The 18656-nt window shown below is 34.5% G+C and overlaps 1 protein-coding gene across 10 annotated transcripts in view; it reads left to right on the forward strand.

Annotated features, from left to right (window-relative positions):
- itpr1b (inositol 1,4,5-trisphosphate receptor, type 1b) overlaps positions 1-18656 on the forward strand; it is a 129287-nt gene that overhangs the window by 18397 nt on the left and 92234 nt on the right. For 3 of the 10 annotated variants that reach the window (XM_082155438.1, XM_082155442.1, XM_082155445.1), the window contains exons 4-13: positions 4613-4728; positions 6129-6215; positions 6493-6651; positions 8826-8924; positions 9283-9366; positions 9466-9612; positions 10562-10666; positions 11827-11871; positions 11996-12025; positions 14185-14339. In XM_082155438.1, the coding sequence (XP_082011564.1) occupies positions 4613-4728; positions 6129-6215; positions 6493-6651; positions 8826-8924; positions 9283-9366; positions 9466-9612; positions 10562-10666; positions 11827-11871; positions 11996-12025; positions 14185-14339 (1027 nt within the window). Of the gene's footprint in view, positions 1-4612; positions 4729-6128; positions 6216-6492; positions 6652-8825; positions 8925-9282; positions 9367-9465; positions 9613-10561; positions 10733-11826; positions 11872-11995; positions 12026-14184; positions 14340-18656 lie in introns of all 10 variants that reach the window. The other 7 variants (XM_082155441.1, XM_082155444.1, XM_082155437.1 and 4 more) reach the window with 4 other exon arrangements.

The raw sequence follows: 18656 nt of genomic DNA on the forward strand, positions 1-18656 counted from the left end.
AGTAAATAACTGTAGAAATTACCGAAAAGTCTAACAGTGCAGCTGTGTTTTTGGACAGACACATCAGGCCTAGGAAATACCATACAACTGAAACTATAGACAATGACCTCAGCCTAAATGACAAATACAAAATCAGAACAACAGTGTCAACTTGATGGGATATGTTACCTTGTTGCCTTTGCTTGATTGGTTGTTTTGTGTGAATAGCTAGATTTTAGATATTCAGGTCACCAGTATTTTACCAAGTAATACATTTTCCTGGATCAACATATTTTGTTGATCCTGGAACAACATTCCTGTCCGAAGATTTAGTCCTAACCCTGCCCATAACTTATCCCTAAAATCAGAGGGAAATGATCGGTGAATTACACTGATGTCGAAGCACCAAACCCTGGTTGTAGGCCTAAACTTAAAATAAGCCACAAACTTGTTCTTCAAGTCTGATTGGTTGATAGGAATGTTGTTCCATGATCAACTAAGATGTTGTACTTGGTGAAATCATGTTCACCCTAGATATTCATGGAATTTGTTTTGTGTAAGTTCTCTGTTATTGCAGTGGTGTTGAGTGTTTCTCATTAAATGCATTTTTATTTTATGGATACTTTTGACATTTTTTTTTAATGTATATAAATTTAAAACTACATATAATAATAATAATAATAATAATAATAATATCTATATATATATATATCTATATATCTATATATATTGTGTGTATATATATATATATTGTGTGTGTGTGTGTATATATATATATATATATATATATATATATATATATATATATATATATATATATATATATAATATTTTTCTTTGCCAATCCAATTTCTTTCTTTTTTTTTCAAATCCACTTTGTTTTATCAGGAAAAAAAATTGTTATTAAATAATAAAAAAATATAAATATTATATAGAAAATTATAAAAATATTTTATTTTGTTCATTTATTATAATGTATTTAATAATTCATTATATTATATTATTAGGTTGTATATTATAGTATTGTACTGTAAATAATACTATTATAATGATTTTTTTATACATTATATTTTTTTATGATAAAAGTATTGTGGCATTTCGTGAACACTGTATTTCATTAGATTATGATACTGCTATTAGCAAGGCTGTAATGGGGGAAACATTTGAGCTTTTTCTGAGTCATACTTTTTTTTTTTCCTCCTTTCTTTCTTCTGGGTTCTTCAGGTAGCTGTAGCAGAACACTAGTGGCCAGGCTTTGCTCACTGTACTTCTGCTTCGAGAGAGTGTCACCACTAAATCTTTAGATCCCTCATTGTATTAATAGCCTGCTTAAGCCGTTTAAAAGGCCTGCTTTCCAGATAGCCTTAGAGTGTCATTCAAAAGTTTGCCCTTCCTTCCTGATCCTGGGTCAATGCCACAAACGTAGTCCCAGGGTCCTGTGATGAGCAGTGGCATACTAGCGTATTGGCCTCAGTCAAGAAGGACCCATTCATTTTTTTTGTCCTGTGAATTTTACTAATGACCACAGTCAGGGCAACTAGGGCAACAATATAGTGATCACTGACTGGTGTCTCTGAGAGCTTTGCTAACCCGTTCATATCTAACAGATGCTTTTTGAAGTTTGTTCAGTCCAAACAGAGGGTTAATAGACTGAATCGGCCATTAGACTCCAACAAATGTGTTTTCTTCAAAAGAAAAGTGTCTTCAGTTGAAGGTCAGCTACAGTATAGTATGTTAAACCATTTCCCCAAAGGTGTTTTTTGAAAATGTATCCTCTTAATTGTTCATCAGACGCTAGACAGGGCGTTGTATCTACAGAAAAAAAAGTGAGAGTGAACATGAACAGTTGTTTTTGTTGGCACTGGAACAGACGTGAGACTTGATGTTAAAAAGTGTCTGTTGAATTGCTTTTAAAGGGATAGTTCACACGAAACTGAAAGATTAAAAATTTTATTTAAAAGTTAATTAAAAGTTTATTGTTCATGCTCCTTTTTTTGTTACATTGAGATGACCTTTATGGTCATCTAATGCTCACTTAAAGTTAAGTGGTCTTTTAAAAATAACAACACTGGTGATTTATAATCATTAGCAAATCTTCAAAATGCAGTGAAGCCTATTGCTTATATTCACTCGCAACATTTAAAATGGTTGATTCTTTATTTTTTATATATTTTTTCCATTTTAATTAGACAAAATAGTATAGCATTTTAAAATCACCCATTTATGTGTTATCTGCCATTTCATGAAAATATTATTCATCTTATTGGTAGGCTATTAGCCCTAATGTTAATGTTTCTGGACAAAATACCATACAATTTAGTGTTGGTTTTGTAAAACCATGGTAAATGGAGTGGTGGTACTGTAGCATCACGCTTATGGGTTCCTGTAATAATTGTGCATTTTTTTGTGTCCATAAATGTTTGATAGCCTAGTGTTTGTTTTGGTGTGGTATGACTCTCTCTCTGTGGATTAGCATGCTAACTCCCTCTCATCTCTTAGTTTGACCTAGCATTGCCCCTCAGCACCATCAACCTATATTTCTCTTCCATCATTCCTTCCATTCCTCTTCTCACCGTCATCCTCTGTCCCACTTTCACCCTCACATCCTCCTCTCCTAACTTTCAACCTCCAGTCCTTCAGTGTTTCCTCTTATCCCCCTCCCTCATTCCCTGGCCGCTAATCCCTGAGCGCTAGCGTTAGTGTTGGCCGCATTTCTCAGTCGCTCTGCGGACATAGTGCTATTTTTACCCGTCACACTTAATCATGTCCTCTTGCGTGTCTTCCCTCCCATCCTGTTACTCTTTCCTTCCTTTTACACACTGTCAGGTAGCCTGGCTCTCAGTGCAGTCCTATCCCATCATGATAACATTGTAACTGCTTCTCAAGGAATGTAACCATGGTTAGCATGATAGCATCTCATTCTCAAAGTTTATATGTGTGACAAGAAGAGCTTTCCCTGAGGAAGGCTGTAATGTGGGAAACACCAACTGGTTAGCAAGGAACATAACCCACTAGCTTAGTCATGCTGTACCTCACAAAAATATACCATGGTAACCATAGTTTCTGCCAGATTACCATAGTTACAACAGCTTTTGTTACTGCTGTTGAGGGACCATTCATGTCTATTTAAATTAAGCTCTGCATCAGTTATTACTTCAATTGCAACTTGTTTACATTACACCAGTTGCAACTTGTATCCTATCAATTGTATTTTATTGGACACTATGGAGTGTGTTTAATTCAAGTCACCTTTTGGAGTTAAACTGGCAATGTGACCCAGTCATTTAACTAATGTGAGACAAACCTGAGTCCTCTTGTGTCCTCTTTTGGAAACTAAATGAATTGTTCTAGTCAGCTTTGCCTGCAGTCACAGGTACCTTCATCATTTAATAGGATATTAAAGAGTACAATTAATTGGGCCATAATGTGTCAAATTAACCTGATTATCCTTTCTAAGAATGGCTAAATACACCTTGGTGAATCAGTACTGATGGATTTATTGTTTCATGTTTGAAAGGTCAGTTAGTCCAGTGAAACTTAAGCAGTTTCCAGGGGAACTTGAAAAGATTTTCATTTTCCATATAATAAATAATTGATTGCATTTTACTTTTTAAATTAAAGAAATAGTTCACCAAAAAAGGAAAATTATCCCATAATTTACTCACCCTCAAGCCATCCTAGGTGTATATGACTTTCTTCTTTCATCCGAACACAATGGGAGTTATATTAAATAATATCCTGGCTCTTCCCAGCTTTGTGATGGCATTGAATAGAGCCAGATTTTTTAAAGAGTTTTTAAATCTCCAAAAAGCCATCCATTCATCCATCATGAAAGTAATCCATATGGCTCCAGTGGGCTAATAAATGCCTGCTGAAGTGAAGCGATGCGCTTTTTAAAGAAAAATATCCATATTTATAATTGAATTATCTAGAATCACTGGCTTCCGACAATGGCGTTCACGAGAGAGTCGTGTTCCAGCGGAAGGGGTGACCTCTGACCTGACGTAGTACGTAGCACCTCTTCTCTTATATCGAAATCCTTATTTAGTTTTAGACTTATCATTTGTGACCGGCGCTTTTTGTTCTATCCTCTTTGTTTACGCATTCTTCAATTCTCACTTAAGCTTATGCTACACCTACGTCATACGTCATATGTTGGGTCAGAGGTAGGCTTTGCTGCGAAAGTCGGTGTTACCGGTGTTACTGTTTAGCCGCAGCAATGGTTACATCACTTGCCCACTGCGGCACCGCCTCCCACTGACTTTTTACATTTTTTTATAGTAATAAAAATCATTATCAAAATAATCGTTAGTTGCAGCCCTAGTTGAAATGATGGCTTCTTTGCTTGGGGGGGAAAAGCTCTGACTTCTTAATTTTTAAGAAAAGAAAACAAACTTTTTTATTTTCTACAATTATTTAAAAAATAGTATTAATGATAATGCTAAATAATTGATTTCTTGTTTGGTGTTGATGAAGTGGTACTTGAGCCTTCTTGATGAGACTGTGGGCGTATGTACATAAATTTGATTTACTGGTATGAACACACAGTATAAAGGCTCGTACAGTCGGTGAAAATGCTTATGTGGACTTTTCATGAGGTGTTTTTGTGTGTTTTTTCTGTTTTCCCTTCCAGACTGTCTGTTCAGGTTGTGTCCAATGAACAGGTACTCAGCCCAGAAACAGTTCTGGAAAGCTGCAAAACCTGGTGGAAACAGCACCACAGACACTGTACTTCTCAACAAACTACATGTGAGTTCAATACATTACACATTTTGGTTTTGTGCAACATGGTTTTATGTCCACATGGTTTTATAGATCTGGGCGTTTATGCTACTTGGGTATGATATAAAATCTTTAATTAAATTGGACTTAAATTAAGTCTATTTTGATATTAAATACGACCATCAAATATATTGTTGATGTTTATTACATGTATATCAAATGATTGTTGATTTAAAGGACAAGTTCGGTATTTTACACTTAAAGGGGTGGTTCAGGATTTTCGACATCGGACCTCATTTTCAAGTGAGCCTGGTTGTTATTCATCAGTGGAGACAGTTTAAAAAAAAATTCATCCAGTCCTTACTTTTGGATAGTTCGCTGGTGCTAGGCTAGCGCAAGTCAACGGTGCACGTTAGCCTGCCATTAAAAACAGTTTTACCCACTCCACAGTGCACCAAAAGCAAATAAATTATAACGCCAGACTATCGATGTAAATGTCTGTTTAGAGAATAATGTTAGAAATCAAAGTACTCCCCTTTAAAGAGAAAACCACCCCTTTAAAGCCCTGTTTTCAGATAGTTTCTGATGAAATACAATGGATAAGATTGAAATTCGGACAAATGCTGCTGTCCCGAGAATTTTAGGTTTTTGTGGTAGCACCCCCCACCTATACAACGGTTGCATAGGTGCACTGGACAAATCGTTCGTTTACAAAGACGTGAAACTCACCGAGTGGTCAGGGGTGTTCACTGATATGCTCACACAAAAATCGCTGCAAAAGATGCTTTCAAACAGGTGTTTTACCATTCGTTGTAAAACTGTGGACCTATTTTTCCAAACGCCTCACATCCGTACATTCTTCCATTGAGAGCTTGAATAATAGACACTCCAGCCCAGTTGGTGGTGATAATGCGCCTTTGCCAATTGCAAGCAAACCACTGGCATTTCATTGAATACACAGAAGAAGCAGAAGAAGAAGCGGCGGAGTAATACCGTAAAGGTGCTGCGGTCTCACAGCACGTCCTATACAAGTCAATGGAGTTGGACAAAAACTACGATAAAACCTGTTGGAAAGCATCTTTTTGTGTGAGCATATCAGTGAACACCCCTGACCACTCTGTGAGTTTCACGTCTTTGTAAACGAAAGTTTAATGCGTTTTAGGAAAGATTATTCCAGTGCACCTATGCAGCCATTGTTAAGGTGGGGGGGGGGGTGCTAACACAAAAACCTAAAATTCTCGGGACAGCAGCATTTGTCCAAAGTTCAATCTTAACCATTGTATTTCATCAGAAACGATCTGAAAACAGGGCTTTAAGTGTAAAATACCGAACTTGTCCTTTAAATGTTGTTTTACAAACTTGTCTAGAGATTCACTTTCATTTATGTTTTTGTCTTTTTAATCTTCATTTTCACTTCTGTTTTCCAGCATGCTGCTGATCTAGAGAAGAAACAGAATGAATCGGAGAACCGAAAGCTGCTGGGATCGGTGATACAGTACGGAAACGTTATTCAGGTAGGTCAGCCAGCTGGCAGACGGGAGGCAGAGGGATCTCGCTGTGTCACTGAGGACTTGGCAGGACAGAAATCCATTGTTCAGTGTCATTGAGCTTGCATTCATAATTGCTCTTCATAATTCATTTTATTATAAGACAGTGTCATGTGACCTCAGCATGCGTCCTTAATTATGTTCATGTGTATAGCTAAAGGGGTTTCATTGGTATACCAGCTTTTTGTTAATGATGTTGTTTGCACTATTAATATCAGAAGTTTGTGTGTTCCCCGTTTCACAGCTGTTGCATTTAAAAAGCAATAAGTACCTTACTGTGAATAAACGACTGCCTGCTTTGCTGGAGAAGAACGCCATGCGTGTGACGCTGGACTCAGCTGGAAACGAAGGCTCCTGGTTCTACATTCAGCCCTTTTACAAACTCCGCTCCATAGGAGACAGTGTGAGTGGAAACATACACAGTTTAAACCGTTAACTGAGCTCAGATTTTGTGCAATTGTGCTGTCCTCTATCCATAGTGACATATTTACCATTTTAGTGTGGAAACAATTCTAGTTGGCAAATTTGCAAAGCCTTGTACTCTTAACATGCACTGAATGTCTCACATTCAAAAGTTTGGGGTCAGTAAGATTTTTGTTATGTTTTTGAAATGATCAAATATACAGCAAAAACTGTAATATTGTGAAATATTATTACAATTTAAAATAACCATTTTCTATTTTAATACAATTTAAAATGTTATTTATTCCTTTGATGCAAAGCTGATTTTTCAGCATCATTACTCCAGTCTTCAGTGTCACATGATCCTTCAGAAATCATTCTAATATGCAGATTTGCTGCTCAAGAAACATTTCTTGTTATTATCATCGATGTTGAAAAAAGTTGTGCTGCTTCATATTTTTGTGGAAACATGATACTTTTTTGATGATTCTTTAATTACTAGCACATTCAAAAGAATAGCATTTATTTGTAACATTTATACATGTATTTACAGTCTCTTTTGATCAGTTTAATGCATCCTTGTTGAATAGAAGTATTACTTTCTTAATTTTTTTGTATAAAATTCGTAAAAATTCGTAAAAATTTTACTGACCCCAAATGATTGAACATTAGTTTATATATCATAATCTCTGAAGGGCAAAAGGCAGTTTCTGCGGAGATGAGCAGCGATTAAATAAATGGACCTGTGATGTCAAATGGACTCACTAGGGGCTCTAAATGGCCTGAACTGAAGTAACAACCATTAAGCCTCTGGAAAAGATGTGATCTAAACAGAACCAGGCATAAAACATTCTCCATTTGCTCCATTAGATGTAGTTGCATGGAGGCCATGGGGTGTCATCCGCTGCTGATCTCTGGGGGAAAGAGTGTTTTTTACATAAGGTCCCAATGACGGTTACATGATGTCAAAGCTCACAGCATTGAATTCCCCTGCTAATGGCATAAAAAATGGCCTCTGTGGGAGAGAGCGCCTCTGACACTGAGCCCCCATAATGGAAAACTACGGCAATACTTTGAAACTGAACTTAGTCTGGTCTTGTTGGATATAAATATGTGTAAAACTGAGGCACGACAAGAGATAACCTAAATGTATGGTATTCTCGATCTATAAATTTAAAAGAAGTTAGTGAAATGAACTAATTGAGCTTAAAGTCAGAATTGGGATAGCATTTTCTTCCCTATTGTGGCGTATATCAGAGTGAAACAGCTTCTCGAATAAGAAAAGATGTGGGACTTGATTTTGTCCATTGGGAATTGATTGGATGGTTGTGGTTTGCTATTGGTCGATCTCATGTGAGTGACAGGTTTCCCCGCTCTCGTGCCAGTAAACACGTCATCAGAGAAGAGAAGAGAAGAGATGATGCAAGAGGGAGGGGAAGTTATTTTGATAAATTATGAGGGAGCTTGAATTAAAAAAATTATGATGTGCACAGATAAATAATTTATAATAAATACTCCAACAATCCATAATAAAGAATTTTATATATAAATAGTCGATTGTCTATTTAAATGATCTTTATTTTGAGCCTGTTTATTGGATTGCTGTATAACACATACATATCTTCTGTGTAGATGCATTATTGAATCTTGTATGTGTCACTCAGACTTAAGTTGTGCAGTTTTATGGGAGTCATTTAGTGTGACTGGTAGAAAAACACAAAAAAAGATAAAAATAGAACAATTTTATTTATTTAATTTTAATATTTATTATTTAATTTAATATGTAATGTTAATTAATAAACAGTCACAATAAATAATCATTATAGCATATCCTTACATTTGATCTTATTCTTATTTATTATACTTTAGATTTGTTTGTTAATTGTATGCTGTGTGCAGAGAGTCGTCTTGTTTATGCTTGTGTGTGACCGATACAATTTGAATTTATTTGTTTTGTTTACTTATTTAATTAGTTATTTACTTATTTTCCCAGCTGTACTTCTGATGGTAAATTTTCCCACAAAAGTATATGTTGACATGACAGTCACTCTCATGTAAGTCACATAAAAAAATGGTGAGGGACACCCTGTCATTCTTAGTTTTGCACGTGCAACAACCTTGCACAATTACTTCACAAAATATCTTTTAATCGAGTTTTATTTTTTTCTCTTTTAGGTTGTGATTGGAGATAAAGTGGTTTTGAACCCTGTGAACGCAGGTCAGCCTCTGCACGCCAGCACCCATCAGTTAGTGGACAATACTGGCTGCAACGAGGTTTGCCAGCTTTTTTGTTCAGTTTTATCTTTTTGTGCTGATGTGCATTACACCATGTAGCATGAATATATGTAAATAAAATTCCACTCTTAACGGCTATGCAATAAGTAGTTTAAATTGAAACATACTGGCTCTAAATTAGCTTTAGCTGCATAAAAATGGAATTACTGTCCATGCAATTAGAACACCCTGAACCCAGTGTTAATGTGAAGGCTTTTAAGCTATGATAACCTTGATTTAAGATCCACTTTCTCTGCCAGAATATCTCTCTATTGTAAATTATTGTTTTTAGTAAGTGCTGATGTAAAAAAATACCATAGGTTATTTTAAGACTCTCTTTCTCCTCCGTTCTTCTCAGGTGAACTCGGTGAACTGCAACACTAGTTGGAAGATTGTTTTATTTATGAAATGGTGTGACAACAAAGAAATCATTCTTAAAGGGGTAAACACATCAAATATAGTTCTTGGAGTTGTTGTTGAAGGATCATCTAGGCAGTTTTCAGAACGCGATGGTGCTAATTCCTTCTTTCTGTTTGCTAAGGGTGACGTGGTCCGGCTGTTTCATGCCGAGCAGGAGAAGTTTCTCACTTGCGATGAACACAGGAAGAAGCAACATGTGTTCTTACGAACCACTGGCCGCCAGTCCGCCACCTCTGCCACCAGCAGCAAAGCATTGTGGGAAGTGGAGGTGAGTTGCATGTTTTGTCATGAAACACTAAACTACGTTTTCTGAGATTTTAATGGAGGTATGGGTGTTGCACATCATAGAATACAATGTTACCATCCGTTAGTTTTAATCGTAGGAGAAAACGAGTTAATTTTAAGCTTTTTTTTAGACTATTTTCAACTTCCGGGTTTAAATTAGTCTTTGGCTGAATCTGAAAGTCCACTAATACTGTTCACTTGAAGGAATAAATGAAAACAAGTGAGTGAATTCGGACAGCCGTTGAGCGTTCATCAGTTGTACACTCGTTATTGCGGTGCATTGTGGGATTGAATGAGTCCACTCAATAACGTCCACTATGGTTTCAGACACCACTACAAATGGCTGTCCCCTCAAATAGCGCCCTATTTAAGGGTATAGGGGGCGATTTCGGATTCAGCCTTTGTGTCAACATTACAGGATGTGACGTTTTCTTACACCCTATAGTACATCGATGACTCATCGTGTCTCATAATTATTCATGAGTCCGCATGTCCTTATCCTATAAGAAGCCGCCTCGCTTAATTATTCACAAAAGCATGTGTTGATTTCCTATGACGAGTGCATACAATATTTGAGAGATGCATTAATGGCTCAAAAATGAGTGATTGTTTCTGTTTTGTAAAAGTTCTCTTCCATAAATCCAGAGTCTTCGACACAAATGTGAATCATCCACACTGTGAGTGCAACAGCCCTGTGACATGACTGATCAAACGGCTTGTACAAATGCAGCAAAATAAGCCTCTTATATATATATATTCGATGCAGAGTACAAATGCGAACGACTGTGCATTTATTTATGCATTAAATTATAGCTGTCACAGGATTTGTATGTATTTGTGTATTTTAGGGTGAGCTTAAAAAAAACATGTATAATATATTTGTTGGTCTCGTATGCTTTCCTATTGACTTTTCTCCTGATCTCATATTTCAGGTGGTTCAGCATGACCCGTGTCGTGGTGGCGCTGGTTACTGGAATAGTCTTTTCAGGTTTAAACACTTGGCCACAGGATCCTACCTGGCTGCAGAGGTGAGTGAGGTGTGTTCTGCTAGCTCGGGATCATCTCTCAGCTGTTCCCAGATCAGCACTAACATCTCTCTCTGGGTAGGGAACCTTACTAACTTCCTCTAGATATTCTCTGCCTGAAATCTGCAGTCTGTAAGATTTTCAACATCTCTCTGGTTGTTTCTGTCATAGCCTCAAACCTCATTTGAGCTCATTTTTGCTCAATTGGACGCCAAATTGGTTAAATCTTACATAGTGCAGGTTTAACCGCATCTAGGGTACTGTTCTTTGAACATGGTTGGGTAGACAGATATGTTTAAGGATATTTGGATGTAAACCTGAGATGTATACTGGAATATCTAGCCTATAACAATCAAAAAAGCAAGTATTTTACTTTTTTTTTTTTTTTTTTACAGGATATGCAACAACAAATCTCTTAATATGACAGATTTGCATTTAAAGGGATAGTTCACCCAAAAATTCTGTCAGTAATTTCTCACCCTCATGTTGTTCCAACCCCGTAAGACTTTCGTTCATCTTCGGAACACAAATTAAGATATTTTTGATGAAATCTGATGATATATTATTTATATACTATTATAATATTTTTTATTTCTTAATTTTAATTTTAATATTTAGTTTTTGTTATGTGCTTATGTTATTTTTATTATAAATATATAAAAAAATATTGCTATTACTCATTTATTTAGTTTCACTTTTAGGTCAGTTATTTTTCAGTTAGTAGTTTTACTGCTTCAGCTTAAACTAAATGCAAATTAGAAATGTTGCTTTAGCAACTAACTGAATTATCTAACTGAGTTTTTCCATTTAATATTTAAGTGTTATTTTATTTAGTCTTTATTTAAATCAGCAAACTTGTTTTTAATTGTTTAGTTAATGATAATAACCCTGTTACTAAGAATCTTTTGTTTTGAATACCAACGGTTGGACCAGGAATGTGCGTTGTGTAAAATTTGAAATCATGCGGACCTTAAGCTTTCAAGAAAGGAAAATCTTGTTTGTCAAGTTCTGAAACATATCTTGCTAACCAAGTAAACCCGTTCAAAGATCAGGACTTTCTTTATTAAGTTATGCTTAATAAATCAATTCATATCCTGATCATTTATCTGTCAAATAGAATGATCTGATTTCTCATTTTGAGGATATTTTTGATGGTTTTTATCCGTTCACAGGTTAATCCTGACTATGTGGAAGAGTCACAGGAATCACGTTCATCTGTAAGTGGTTTTAACTCTGTTAAATAGTTGTCATTCTTGTGTACTCTGTGTGTTTGCATACGTGCTGGATGGAAGCTTAACTAAACTTTTGGCTGTTTTTTACATTTTTGATTTCCTGCTTCAGGTGGCGGATTTTTCACCTTTTAACTTCCAGGTACTATCAGTTATTCAAGATGCTTTTAACTGGTATGATGTGTAGCACCTGATGATAAGTAGACCTGCTCATTTACCAAGCTTATACCTTCATCTTCTTGTCAAATGCCAAAATCAAAGAATGCCCCTGTCCCACTCCTTGCCGCTTTAGTTCTGTAATCCTCTTTGCATAGCTTTTGTGAATTGTCTGTGTGTTTTTTGTAACTTTGTTTGATTTTGTTGCTCATTATATCTTTAAAATGTGGTTCTGTACAAGACCTATCAACAGGATTTGTGGGCAAAATGCAGTTACAGTTAGTGTTATTTTAATATTATTTATACAATGTAATTTTTATTTGAATGTTTCATTCTAATTTTAGTTTAAGTTTTAGTCATTTTGTTATGTGCTTTCGTTATTTTAATTTTTTTTTTTTTTTGTGTGATATTTCTAAGTTTTAATGAATTTATTTTAGTTTTAGTTTAAGCAATGTTAGTTTTTCAACCGTAAAAAAAAAAAAAAAAAAAAAATCAGTTTTTTTCATTATGAAAAAATTTTCTTTTCATTATGCATCTAATATTTATATATACATGTTTTTTTGGGTTTTTTTTGCTTTATGTTCTATTACCGAAAATGTTTTTAAAGTTAGCAATAACCACACTGGTTGCAATGAAAGCAATGGGGGAAACACATTAAATGTTAAAAGTCAAAATTGTTACATTGTTTCAAAAGTATAACTACATTTTTAGTAATTACATTTTTTAAATGTCTACCAACCTTTTCTGTGCAAAATTATATCAAGTATTATAACTCTCATGATTATATAAAACAAGCTTTTGCATGGATACAGAAAGGAGACGGTTTATATACAGAGAAAAATCCAAAACACAGGAATTGCATTGGTGATGAATAACTACTTTATTCACCTAGCTCAGTAGACCCACCGCAAACATTACAACTTTAACAGCCTTTCAGCTCGAATAATTCATATTTAAAAAAAAAAAATAAAAAATTTTTTAAATGCTTTAAAAATGTACATCACATTTCTGTTTTAAACCCTTGAATTGCACTACAGGTATTTATAATAAGAAAACCAGGGACAGGTAAAATTTTTATTTTATATATATATATATATATATATATATATATATATATATATATATATATATATATATATATTCTCCAGTTAAATCATTAAATCTCCAGTAAATTAATCTTGATTTAAAAATCTTTCGAAAATTGCACTGGAAAACGAAACAAAAATCCCGGGGAAGCACATCACTTTTATTGAAGTGTGATTAGAAGATACAGTAAAAGTTATGTCCCTATTCTAGTTGTTAAAAACAGAGCGAATCAAGCTACTTTTTTTGTAAAAATGAATTAAAAAGTAAAGGATATGTGTAGGAAGTTGTATTTTCAAACTCTGAAGTGCTGCTAATACATCTAATTGTGTTTCTCCCTAGACATTTCATGTAGCAAACATATTGACTAATTGTATTCCCTTGAATATATTTCATACATTTTCTTTACTTAGTCTTAAAAAGGTCTTGAAAATGTCTTACCTTCATAAAACCTGCAGAAACCCCAGAAAAGATCATTTATTTTTTAATTGATTTTATTTGACAGTTGGTGTTCAATAATTTCTTGAATGTCTTCTTTAACCAACCACATGGTGGCGCTATAGGTACGGGTAATCTAGTTTGAGCAGTGTGAACACAGCACCTGTAGGTGGCAGTATAACACCATGACTTGATATATAGCATCAGTCCCTCCTGTTGCTTGTGTGCATGTACTTAATAAGCTCTGCATACAAATCTCAAGTTAATCATTATGTTTGGCGATAACGGACCCTTAGGTCAAGTTTATAAAATCTAAATGAGTTTCTTTGAAGCTAACTAAGAATCAACAACAGTTACCTTTATTATTGACTACTAAATACTTGTTTCGCTGGAACCCACATGTGACTGATCAAGAGATTTCACATTCTTCTTCATGTTCTTTTAACTGTACGTGCATGAGGGCTTTGAGAAATATCAGGTCACATGCAGAGTTGTCACGAATCAAAGATTGTTTTTTTTTGGCTAATGGCCTCACTTAAGAGCAGTTTTTATCTCAGTCACATAATCAATAAACAGTCCAAGGTGATGTGTCTCTATGGTTACAATGTCTCCTCTCTCCACTAGCTGGACTCGGAACATGATGCCCTGCGAGCACGTCTGCGCACACCCAACGAGAAGGTCATGTACAGCCTCGTGTCCGTCCCCGATGGCAATGATATCTCCTCTATATTTGAGCTGGATCCGACCACCCTCAGAGGAGGAGACTCCCTCGTACCCAGGTACACTCAACCAAAGTCTAACTGGATACCATTAAAGTCAGGGTAAAACCTTGTACAGGTTTAAATGTTACAGTTCAAAACTATTGGTCATTAACTGATATAATGATATAAAACCCCTCTTGAACAGCTTTAAGAGTATGAGTTTCTTTGTTCTGCACAACACAAAAGATATTTTGAATAATTTGGGTAACAAAACAGTTTATGGGCCCCATTGACTTCCATAGTATGGAAAATAAATACTATGGAAGTCAATGGGGACCATCGACTGTTTAATTACCAACATTCTTCAAAATATCTTCTTTTATGTTCAGCACTAGAAAGAAATTCATACAGGTTTTAAACATGTTGAGGGTGAGTAAATGATGACCGAATTTTCATTTTTGGGTGAACTATCTCTTTAAATCTACATTTTAACCATAGGTTTACAGACAAATAGAAATGACCTGTTGCTTAAAGAAAATGATGGTAGTTTTAAGTCCATTATAATTACTTTAGTTGACTATTGACTGTTTTTCATGACAGTTAAGCATATTTCATCTCCAAATTCTCACCATTATGCAAAAATAGTGTTCTTTTTTAGTAAATAATGATGCATTATTTATATATTATATTATATTGGTTTTGATTTGATTAATTTAAATAAAAATATGTTTACAGTTTAATGTGTAATGTACAGGACTAAAAGTTATTGAGAATAATTAGAATTGCGAAAAAACCTTACAGTATAACAGAGAATTTGAGAGGAAATGAATTATAATAATTGAACAATGCAAAAAATAAGTGTCTTTTTTATGCTAAATGTAATGCCATTTTTAGGAGGAAGGGTGACCGGTAAATGTTCCTGTTTCTGATGCATTCACACCACACACGCTAGATTCATTTCTCTTATATTTCGCTCTTATTCTGTTGCCAGAAAAAGTTCTGAGGATTGAAATAAGATCTGACTCAAGATTTTACCAATGGCAGACAGTGGCTGATTGTTCTCAGGCCGGCAGGATATTGCAATTAAGTCGTAGACAACACTAAATGAACATAAAGAGTGTATCTGATGCATATGGCTATGGATATAAGTCACGGGAAAGATGTAGTTTTCTCCCTGGTACTGCAAGTCGATCTCATCTCATGATGTCATGCATCTCTTGATTATTTTTAACTATAAGGTCTGTTGTCTCGATGAATCATGCGTGACAGAACAGGAGAGAGATGGAAAACTGCACACATTAGATCACATGTGTACTCACACACCCATCAGACCCTTTGTCCTCCTTATACCACAAAACCCAAATGCTTCCAGGATGGAGAGTGCACGTGTGTGTGTGTGTGTGTGTGTGTGTGTGTGTGTGTGTGTGTGTTGCCTCTTCCAAATACCTGCAAATTCTGACTTTTTTTTCCTGAAAATAGCCAGGAAAGTCCCGACAGGGTGCGGAGGCAGGAAACCAGGGTGACCGTGCACTTTGCCAGCGTGATATCTTTCCATGTTGTTGAAACATGTTGTTAAAACATAAGCCAGATGTTGCGTAACCGCCCACCCCCATATTCCCTTATTTATATGAGCAATCACTTGGAAAGTGTTTTTTATAAAGAAATCTTCCTTACTGCTCAGAAGCAGAACATGTTAGGGGGAATTCTGTTTTAGGATTTAATGAGTGAATGACATGAGAACATAATATGCATATATATTTCTGTGTTTATATGTATGGACATAACCTGGACATGATCTCATATGTATGTGTGTGTGTATATATATATATATATATATATATATATATATATTCACACACACACACACACACACACACACACACACACATATACTGTATGTATATACATATACATATAAATATATACACACACACACACACACACACACACACACACACACCCCGGTGTGTGTGTATATGTATATGTGTATGTATGCATGCGTGAGTGTTTTATTTTAGTGTTTAACATGTTTTCCATTGTGGCATTATTTTTATTATTATTATTTTAATGTTATTTTCATGACAATTAAGTTTCTTTAATTCTCTATTAAATTCTCATTGTTTATAATTCTCATCATTCTCATCAAATTGTATTTATACGTAAATTTAGTATTTTGTTGATTTAGAATATACACACACACACACACACACACACACACACACACACACACACGCATGCATATATATATATATATATATATATATATATATATATATATATATATATATATATATATATATATATTTACGTTCTTTCATTCATTTATAAATTAATATTAAGTACATTACAATTTAAATACGTTTTTTATTGTTGCATTGCAGACTTTTTTGCATTATATTTATATAAAAAAATATAAAAAAATAATAATAAGTGTCCTAAAAATAAGTTTCTTATTAACTTCTGATGATTTTGTGGTGACATCTGGACATTTTCTTGACAGGTTTAATGAGATTCAACCATCTTTTGTTTCTATTTGAATACAGTCTGATTTGAGCATGAGCTAATGATGTCAGAATGATGGATGTGTGTTTGTGCATTTTGAATCAATAGCTGCTTCCTTGTATATTGAGCCTACAGGCCTTGAACATATCCATCGATTATACAGCCCTCTCAATCACATGCTTTGAATGGATTTCATGCAACACTAAACTGCTGACAGGAACGGCCAAATGTGTAATAAGCTGAACTGTGGCGATATCTAATATGTCTGAGTGCTGTGAGTGTGTGCGAGAGAGATCATCTTTAAGTTTTATCTTAGGAAAAGAGGATTTTCAATTTTCAAAATGACCTCGTTCTCACACACCAGCGGCCCCTCTCAGAACATAGTAGATGTGATTAATTAGTCTAAGAGAGCACAGAGGGCACGTACACACACACACACACACACACACACACACACACACACACACACACACACACACACACACACACACACACACACACACATATAAACACAAAGGTAAGCCTGTTAGTCACATAGGCGTTTATGCAACCGTTCCAGGAATACAGCCGTGTCTGATGTCCACTTGTAGCCCATCTAAAACGTGTTTATGTGTGTGACAGAGTAGAGGTGGGCGATATGGCAAAAATATCACGTCACGTGTTTTTTTCAGGCAGGATCACGATCCACAATTTTATCAGCTTTTTCTTTTTCTTTTGGTTTTTAAGATTAGAATAGCCAAACTAATTTTCCTATTTTGATGCAGCGATACAAGGTAACAACATACACACACATATATATATATATATATATATATATATATATATATATATATATATATATATATATATATATATATATATATATATAAAAGAATGACAGATCATTTAGGCCGAAGTAAATCTTATTTCACTTTATTTTATTTTATTCTTTTACAATCTCCCTTCAAAAATCTAATATCACACACCCCTCTTGGTCACGTTCAAGCCTCAGTTGAACGAGGCCCAAATCAGATCCTTCACACGTGACAGAACTAAATCCTAATTTTACTCATTTATATTTATTTTTCTGAGTGCAAAAATAGGCTCTGGAATGAAAGAAAAAACAAAAACAAATTCCTTTTAGAAATGAAAATAGATTTTTAATGATAGTGATTCTTAGACTTCTTAATTCTTAAAGCATTTCCCCTTATACATAGATACTAAGATTTTCTTGGTTATCTCTTATGATCACTCAGGCTGCTTTTATTTGATGCAGTAAAAACAGTAATATTGTGAATTATATATTCACTTTTTACTATTTCAATATATTTCAAAATGTAATTTATTATTGTGATGGCAAATCTGTATTTTCAGCATCATTACTCCAGTCTTCAGTGTCAAATGATACTTCAGAAATTATTCTAATATGCTGATTTGATGCTCAAGAAACATTTCTTATTATCAATGTTGAAAACAGTTGTGCTGCTTCATATTTTGTTTTTTCAGGATTCCTTAAAGAATAGAAAGTTCTAAAGAAAAGCATTTATTTGAAATAGAAATCTTTTATAGCATAATAAATGGCTTTGTTGTCACTTTTGATAAATTTAATGCAACTTTGCTGAATAAGAGTATTCATTTAAAAAAGAAAAAGAAAAAAAATATGACCCCAGCCATTAGAGTTGACAACATATTTTAAAGTTTTTAAAAAATGATGCCAAATCATGGGTAGAGTATTTTTTTCAGTCACTAATGTTCTTTTTTTCTTTTCTTTTTTTTTTCATAAAGTAAAAAAGTTTTCCTCCTCACCCTCAAAAAAATTCATGCAATTTGACACCAAACTCCACTGCACATTATCCTCACTAGCATTCTTTATTTTATTTTATTTTTTACTTTTGACGATGCCAGGATGTTTTA

The sequence above is a fragment of the Leuciscus leuciscus genome, assembly GCF_965113295.1.
Source record: "Leuciscus leuciscus genome assembly, chromosome: 23".
NCBI lineage: Eukaryota > Metazoa > Chordata > Actinopteri > Cypriniformes > Leuciscidae > Leuciscus > Leuciscus leuciscus.